The sequence below is a fragment of the Thalia democratica genome, chromosome 9 (assembly GCF_965202585.1).
Source record: "Thalia democratica chromosome 9, ktThaDemo2.hap1.1, whole genome shotgun sequence".
Lineage (NCBI taxonomy): Eukaryota > Metazoa > Chordata > Thaliacea > Salpida > Salpidae > Thalia > Thalia democratica.
This window is the reverse complement of record NC_139173.1, coordinates 22,454,433-22,462,370: the sequence shown is the minus strand read 5'-3', so window position 1 is coordinate 22,462,370 and position 7,938 is coordinate 22,454,433. Positions and strand designations below refer to the sequence as shown.

Here is a 7,938-nt window from a genome sequence, read left to right as displayed (position 1 = left end):
AAAAGAACGAGCCAACACGACGTAGTTTAGAAGTTTCTGTTTTAGCAATTGTGTGCGTCTTCGAGACTACTTGGAAATAGTTCTGACTAAATTCAAGCTCGACCTACGCAATGCACACAATATAAACAACTGTTTATATACAAAGAACTTTCCATTGAAAAACAAATCTGAGAAAAAGGCTTGCAACATATCATATAAAACTACAATGGGTACCGTAATCATTAAAATAAAACTTTGGAAAGTTAGACAAAAGCGAAGGGCTTCTTGTAGACACAAACAATACGACTTTTTTGTTCAATGAAAAACAACGAGACATAAATTTAAAATCAAACAAATATTATTTTTATAAACCATTTTTAAAGCAAATGCAAATGAGCTTTTAATTTAACAAACCAGAAGCGTTTTACTTTAAACAAACATAAGTAGCAATTTTTCTTTTAATACTAATCAGCAAGGTTTTAGAAGCAAAACAGCTTAAATTTTTTCTTCTTATTAAGTTTTTCAAGGAATACTGATGTGTTCATGCTCATTTCTGTGTATCTGTTTTGTAAGTTAAAGATCCTCAAATTGGTTACCTCTACTTTTTTGTTCATTTCATTCAACTTTTTCTTGTATTTTTCATTTTCACAGTTAACTAATTTAAAAACTGCATTTTTAGCTTTGTTTTCTTCCCTTAAAGAAATATTTTCCTTTAAGTATTCTTTTAGAACAATTTCCTGATTTTTCAGTATATCATTTAGAAGAAAAGTTTCTTTTCTATGATCCTCTTCTTTTAAATTGGATTCTTTAGCTAAAGACTCAATGTCCTTTTTTAAAGACATGTTACTTTCTTTGAGGGTTTTAATTTCTTCATTGTTAGTTAAACTTATGTGTTTCTTGTCTTTTTCAATTCTATCTATCTTGTTATCTGTTTTTTCCTTTTCATTATTACCCTGAAGCAACATCATCTTTTCTGAATTTTTCAGCTTTTTTTTCATAATATTGTTTTCTTTACGAAGCTCCGTTATCATTGTGCTCGTCTTTGAAACTTCTTTTTGATACTTTTTCTCACTTAACTGATACTTGTTTTTATAAAAGTTCTTTTCCTTTATCAACTTTTTCTTCTCCGTTCTTAAAAAGTTAACATTTTTCAACAAGTTAGACAATTCCCCTTCATTTTTAAAATAATTTTTTTTCCTGCTCTGCATCTGATTTTCTGGTTTGTTTATTTTTAACTTATTACTCTCAACCAGCTGCTTAATTTTGGTTGCTTCTTTTTTCTTCAAATACTCTTCTCTCTTAATTATTTTTCTCATAGAATTTTTTTCTTGGTGCAGTCTAACAATCAAGTTTTCTTTTCTGTCACATTCTTTTTGTTGTTTTAGAAACTTCGCCTATAAAAATATTTCTAATAAACACATTTAAGCAATTTTGTATCTAATGGTTTGTTTTAGGTAACAACTGTTTTTTTGTCAGATAAGTTTTATAATAATTTGTATCCTTAAGATCAAGGAAAGCAAACGACTCATGGTAAAAACAAAAACAAAACTTTTTCAGTTTGACATATTTTATTCAACGAGTTTCACTAAATAAAGAAAGGGCGTATCAATTAAGTTTTACCATGTATGAAACTCACAAGCTTTCATAATTATAACACATATTTAAAAAAAAAGTTAAATTAGTGTGACTAATTAAAAACAGTATTTTTTTATCTCTTATCAACCTTTAGTTTTCGTCTCTCAAAAATTTGTTTAAAGCAACTTATAAAAAGTATTTAAATGTAAAAAAAAAATTATTAATTTTATTGTTCAAATAAAAAGATTGCCTCTATAAAAGATTTTGATGACTAGAAATTTATAAAAGGAATCAGGTGTAAAGTTTTTCTACACTGTTTCAACAGTTTTTAGATGAAAACAGAAACTTTAATAATGTGTTACTAATTAAACGACTTAACAATAATTTATGTTCGTGGAAAAGTAGTTCTCTTATTTATCGCGATATAAGCTTTTAAAAGATAAAAAAAAACGATAAAATTAACCCAGTAGTTAAGAGCTTTATAAGTTTCAAAACTCTAAGTAACTTTAGAAAACATTTTAAGAGAACTTTGTGACTAATTTATGAAAACGCACTAAATACTAACTTGAAGAGTAACAATTTGCGTCTTCAGCTCATCAATTCTATTATCTTGATTCATTTTTACTTCAAATCACTTCAGTCGTCCACTAAGAATAACTTTCGGCTTTTACTACAAGTAGTAAACTAAATAGTTTAAATAAATTCTGTAAAAAAAGCGTTAAAAATTTGGTAACGTCATAGTAAATATTTAACTTATTAAACTTAAGTTGCTAAAGATACAGAATTTATATTTATTTTCTATAAAAATTAAGTGAATTATAAAAAAATACATAGGTCAATAAAATAAATTAGCTTTGACCAAACCATAATTTTAGTTAATTTTTGATATATATTAAAAAAGTTTTAGGTACTAGGTAACTTGCCGCTTAGGTACGCACTACCGGTTGGGTACGCACTTTTTAGCTGAAAAAACTGTGTACGGAATGATTTTTACTTAGAAATTAAAAAAAAAAAAACTAAAAGTTGTTAAACAAAAAAAATATACTTTAAAATAGACTATTTTGTCTTAAATTTAAATAAATTAAAACTAAAGGAAATAGTGAAAAAATTTTGAACTTTAAAATTTTATATCAAATCCAATATTTTAAACAAACATATTACAGTTCATTTATTAAACGAAAGTAAACAAGATTGCAATTGACATTTACATACCCCATGATCAAAACATAAATTTAAAAAGTATATAAAAAAAATATATTAATGAAAATTAACACGTATTACGCTGAATGTAGGTAATTTAGGGCCAAAATTACTTGGATACGCACTGCCGGTTTGGTACGCATTTTTGCGCAGTGTTCAAAGTGCGTATCTAAGAGGCAGGTTACTGTCTTTAAAAGTTTATTAGAATAAAACATCATAAGATACTTATGTATTTCAATACTGTTATACGTTTATTAGAGTAATTTTGCGATGTTTTACTATGACTTATTTAAATGTTTTTTAAAAACAGCCTCGGGCAAAAAAGCTTTTATAAAGCAGAATTTCTGCAATTGGTATACAGTATTGTATATATTTCAAAAGCATTAGTTTTATAAATGTTTTTGTTGAAACTATTTTAGCCTTTTTTAGAGACTGATATTGGTAAAAGACAGATTGTGATAAAACATAGCTAAAGTTCTTTATTATATTTTATAAAGTTGGTTTATTTCGTAGTAAAATCTTTTTTGTATTTCATATACTAGTTTAGAGCATAAGAAAAAAAAAATATTAAAAAAAATACCAAAAAGACTTAAAGTTACTATAATATTTAAATAATAAGTTTAGAGGTCAATATTCTGTATTATGCTGTTAAATTACAAATATTTGTCTAAGATAAACAAGTTTAAGTTCTACATTTTTTTGATCATTTGCATTTGTTTTGAACTATAGTAAAAGGGACAAAACTATTGATGTATATAAATATTAAGAAGCGCATTCATAGATTACTTAGTAAGGAAATTTAAGGGTTTAAGACTTCTTTACAGTTAACATTAAACTTTTAGTTTTTTAACAAGCAAAAACAAAAATCTTCTTTCAGTTATATAAGATAACATTATTATCAATTAAAATTCGTTACATGATTAAAAATCATAAAATATTAACAAATTAGCAGGGTTGAAATTGAAATTGCTCTAAGATTATTTTTAAATAATTGTTAACTATGTATTTAGAGCAAAAGTAGTGTAAAATTCACTACATTTGGTTACTATAATATGTTTATATTTTTATAACAATAAACTAAGATCTTTACTTCTTTAAAAAGAACCAAAATTGTTTATTCTTTTTATTTTTTTTTAATTAGATAAAGTTTTGCTCAATTCAAAGTGAAATGTATAAACCTCATTTTATGTTTATGTATGTATGTTTATCAAGAATTAATTTTAGGTCCCTAGTTTTTTTTAAAGTTACTAATTCACCACCCATTACTAAATTAATCGATTAATTTTAACCTTAAGACAATACATGATTTTCTTTTGTTTTTAAATTAAAAATTAGTTTTTGTTTATTTTTATTTTATGCCAGGTTTTTCCATAACTTTCAAACACATCTTTCCATAATTTAGCTTAGGTACTGATGAGCTCATTGAGCGAAACTTTGTTCACTAAACAAAACTTAAAAAGAATACATTGCATACTCGGTATACCTCACAAAAGTTTTAATTATTTTTAAGATGAAAATTTTCGATTTAATAATTTCCGTTCTCTGCATCATTTTGGCCGTGACCAGAGTTTGGGTGTCAACGTTGCATCGGAACACGCGGTTGTTGCGACACCCAGTGCTGAAAAACCTTCTCAACAACGCCACCACGTGGTCGAACCACCGTGTCGTGTTCGACGCCCAGGAAAAAATGTTCGCGAACAAAGCAGGAAATAATAACAAGTTTAAGATTAAACTTTTGCTTTTAAAAGTTTGTTGGTTGAAAAATTAATATTTTTTAGTTACACGCAAAACGAACACGAGCCAAAGAGCCGCTCAAAGGTTCACGACTTGACGTTGGCAACGCAACTTTCCGTGGACCGCCTTCGCCAGCTGCGCGCCATGACGTCATTGTGGAAAGGAGAATTGCACGCAGCCGTGCTGGTTACGTCATCGAGCGAGCTCACGCACGTCATCCACACTTTGTCGGTTTGGAAGAAATGCGGCGTGCTGTACAAAACCCGCCTTCACCTGGTGCTTCCCCGATACCGGGACCTGACGGCGGGCGACGACGCGGCGGCCATCGAGGCGTGGCACCGGGAACTGACCTCTTCGAACGACCCGTGCGGCAACTTGCCGGTTTTTAATTCGAGCGGGATAAAGTGCCGCTTCGATTACCCTTACAACGTGATGCGCAACGTGGCCAGACATCAGGTGGAAACTTCCCACCTCCTAGTGGTGGACGTCGACGTCCTCCCTTCGCCCGACATCAGGAGCGAGTTGTTGAGAGCTTTGAGCTCCGCGGAAGGCGCAGGCCGAGCCGCGTTCGTGGTTCCTGCTTTTGAAATTAAAAGGGGGCACAGGATTCCGCAGAACAAGAAAGCGTTGGAGAGTTTGATTCGGGTGGGAAAAGTTCGAGTGTTTCACGAGAAGACTTGCCCGGTTTGCCATAAATACACGAGGTAAAAGTTTGCCTTATAGTTGTTATAAAGTGTTATTTCATTAAAAGCAAAGATTCTGCCTAAAATTTTTATTTGTACAAATAGTAGTAGTGAATCTCATTAAGTAAAATTTTTGGGTATTAAGTAAAAAAGTTGTACAATATTTTTTTTTACAATGAGTTTGTTATCAACAGAAAAAAATGATAAAAATGTTAACAAGAATGTAGTTATATACAAATATAATATTCACATACATGAAAAAGTAATTCATTTTTGACTATCATTAGTATGAAAGATTAACTTTTACGCAGTGAATTATTTGTAGCTTAGTAAATTCAAAAGTTTATTGTTTAAAAAAAAACTGTTCCATATTTGTTTTGTTCGGCACACAACTAACAAACAGATAAACAAAAAACAGAAATCTTTTTTAAGTTATAACATTATTAAAGTAAATCTTTATTTTCATTTGAATCTATAAGTGTTTTTTTCTAGCAAAAAACTGTTTAAAACCACTGATCTATATAATTTTTTACAGTGAAGCTTTTATTTAGTTTTAAAACAAAATAAGGTCTAAGACTTTAAGAAGAAAATAATATATCTAAAGTTTTTAAGATATGTTTTATTATGGTTAATAAAAAAACACACAATTATGCTAACATTTATTTATACACTTTTAAAACAAATGATAAAATGGATAGAATATTTGTCTAAACTTATAGGCATTTCAAAAATAAACTTAAAAGTTAATTTCTGAAAGAAAATTTAAAAATAACAAGTTTGGTGAGTGCTTTATTTAAATGAAGATGAACAAAAGTAGGTGTGTAAAACCATTTAAAACATATTTATCAAAAAACAAAGATTTAATATAATATTGGTGGATCTCTATTAGACTATAGTTATTATTTTTTGATTACAGAGTTGACGAATGGTTAAAAATATGTTCGAGCGAAAACAGCGGCACATCAGTTGCTTTCCAGCTTGAATGGATGCCGTCTTGGGAGCCATTTTATATTTCACAGACCAACAGCACACCCTACTTTGACGAACGTTTCACTAATTACGGTTATGACCGAATAAGTCAAGTTAGTATTACGTTTTCTCTAGTTTGATAGTAGCTACAAAGCTTCCTTAAACTTTAAGATATACCTTAAATCTAATAGTTTAGCTGATTAATGCGTAAAATATTATTAAATTGTTTTAAAAAGTTTCTGAAATATTTAAAACATTTATCTTTAAGTAAACCTTTGTTATAAATTAGTTAATCATCAAAAATAAGTGTTTATGTCGTTATACGTTTTAGGGCTACTTTAACAAGTTTGTTCTATAGTATTTAAATAAAAAACATAGGATATTTGTATTTTAAAAAGTACTAAACAATTTGATTATGATTAAGAATAATTTTTTTTTAAGATTTGTGAACTACATATGGCTGGTTTTAGTTTTTATTTGATGACAAACTCTTTCCTAGTTCATGATGGATTTAAACACAATAGTTCAGAATGCCATCATCAAAAAATGCAAGAAAATAAAATAAACTATAACTTGTTTTCAAAAGTTAGTAACTAGTTTTATCAGATGTATTTTTTGTAATACTTATAAAAAAATAATTCAAAGTAAAGTTGGACAGCTTTTAAACTCTTGTTTTTTAAGATTTTTTGTTCTATACGTTGATACTAATTGTGTTAAATTTTTAGGTTTTTGTAAAGGAAATGAAAAAAAAGTACAAAAATTCCCGAAATACCTGTTTAGACAATCAAAAGATTAGAGGAAAATCAGTTGTAAACTTTAAACCTCAATATAAGAAGTACTACATTATATTACTTTTACTACATAGTACTTACTAAAAACTGTTTTTACTTTTCAGAAGTCTTGCTTCTCAAATACCATTAGTTTCAGATGAGTTGTGAAATGGAAAAACTAATATTCAAAACACACAAACAATATCAAACAAATCAAATTGAAAAATGTAAAAGTTATATTTTTCTTGAAAGACGAAAAAGTACTTAACTACCCATTAGGCATCAGTTTGAAGTTCCAAATAATCATAGATATCGAATTAAATGTATAAAAGTTTGCAATAAACCCGTTGCTTTTGTCAACAATGTAGCGGGTATATCAATTAATATTTACACTAATTTAGATTTTTTGCTTTTCATTGACTTGAAACATAATACTTTTTGCTTTGCTTGATGACACTAATTTAAAGTAAATTTTTACAAAAAATACTTGTTTACATTTATTTGTTTTTTGAACACTGTGAACAGTTTTATGTTTGATCTTAAACTATTGTGTTTTTCAAGTGCTTTCAACATATTTATTACCATCTAAAATGCAGTGGTACTTTTAATTAGTTTGCTGATTTTAAATTGTAATACTATTTTTGTCGAAATATGACATTTATGTATTTAATTAGACAAAGTTTCAAGTTAGCAATTATAAGAATTTAACATTAATTTTCTCTAATCTAAAATTATTGTGTCCTTCTTATCCTTGTCCTGGACCAGACATTAAACTGTATCTGTAGTGTATGACTCGATAACTGAAAGGTTTTTTATATACCAGGTTCTTGAACCAAACTTTTAGAGCGTTTAGTAAGAGCTTAGAAGTTTAATTTTGACCTTTTAAACGCAACCTTATTTTTTGATTTACTGATTAATTAAACTAAAAATTTAATTTAGAAATAAAAGGTTGCTAAATAACATTTGTTTTCAATTTAAAAAAGTTGTTTTGTTTTCTTTGTAACAAATAATAATCAGGTTTTTTTCTT

The 7,938-nt window shown here is 28.1% G+C and overlaps 1 protein-coding gene across 1 annotated transcript; it reads left to right on the top strand.

Moving 5' to 3' along the window:
- Positions 1–4,156: 4,156 nt before the first annotated feature.
- On the top strand, positions 4,157–7,420 carry LOC145844052 (beta-1,4-glucuronyltransferase 1-like). Its single transcript, XM_082951387.1, has 6 exons — positions 4,157–4,473; positions 4,533–5,192; positions 6,088–6,253; positions 6,582–6,725; positions 6,866–6,975; positions 7,036–7,420. Exons 1-6 carry the CDS (start codon positions 4,265–4,267, stop codon positions 7,076–7,078), a joined length of 1,332 nt encoding a protein of 443 aa, XP_082807513.1. The 5' UTR covers positions 4,157–4,264; the 3' UTR covers positions 7,079–7,420.
- Positions 7,421–7,938: the final 518 nt, after the last annotated feature.

What these genes read in the sequence shown, in the direction of transcription:
- LOC145844052 (XM_082951387.1), top strand. Translation starts at nt 4,265, where the DNA reads ATGAAAATTTTCGATTTAATAATTTCCGTTCTCTGCATCATTTTGGCC. An exon ending in ACTATAACTTGTTTTCAAAA is followed by an intron (nt 6,726 to 6,865) that starts GTTAGTAACTAG and finishes TTAAATTTTTAG; the next exon opens with GTTTTTGTAAAGGAAATGAA. An exon ending in TTTAAACCTCAATATAAGAA is followed by an intron (nt 6,976 to 7,035) that starts GTACTACATTAT and finishes TTTACTTTTCAG; the next exon opens with AAGTCTTGCTTCTCAAATAC.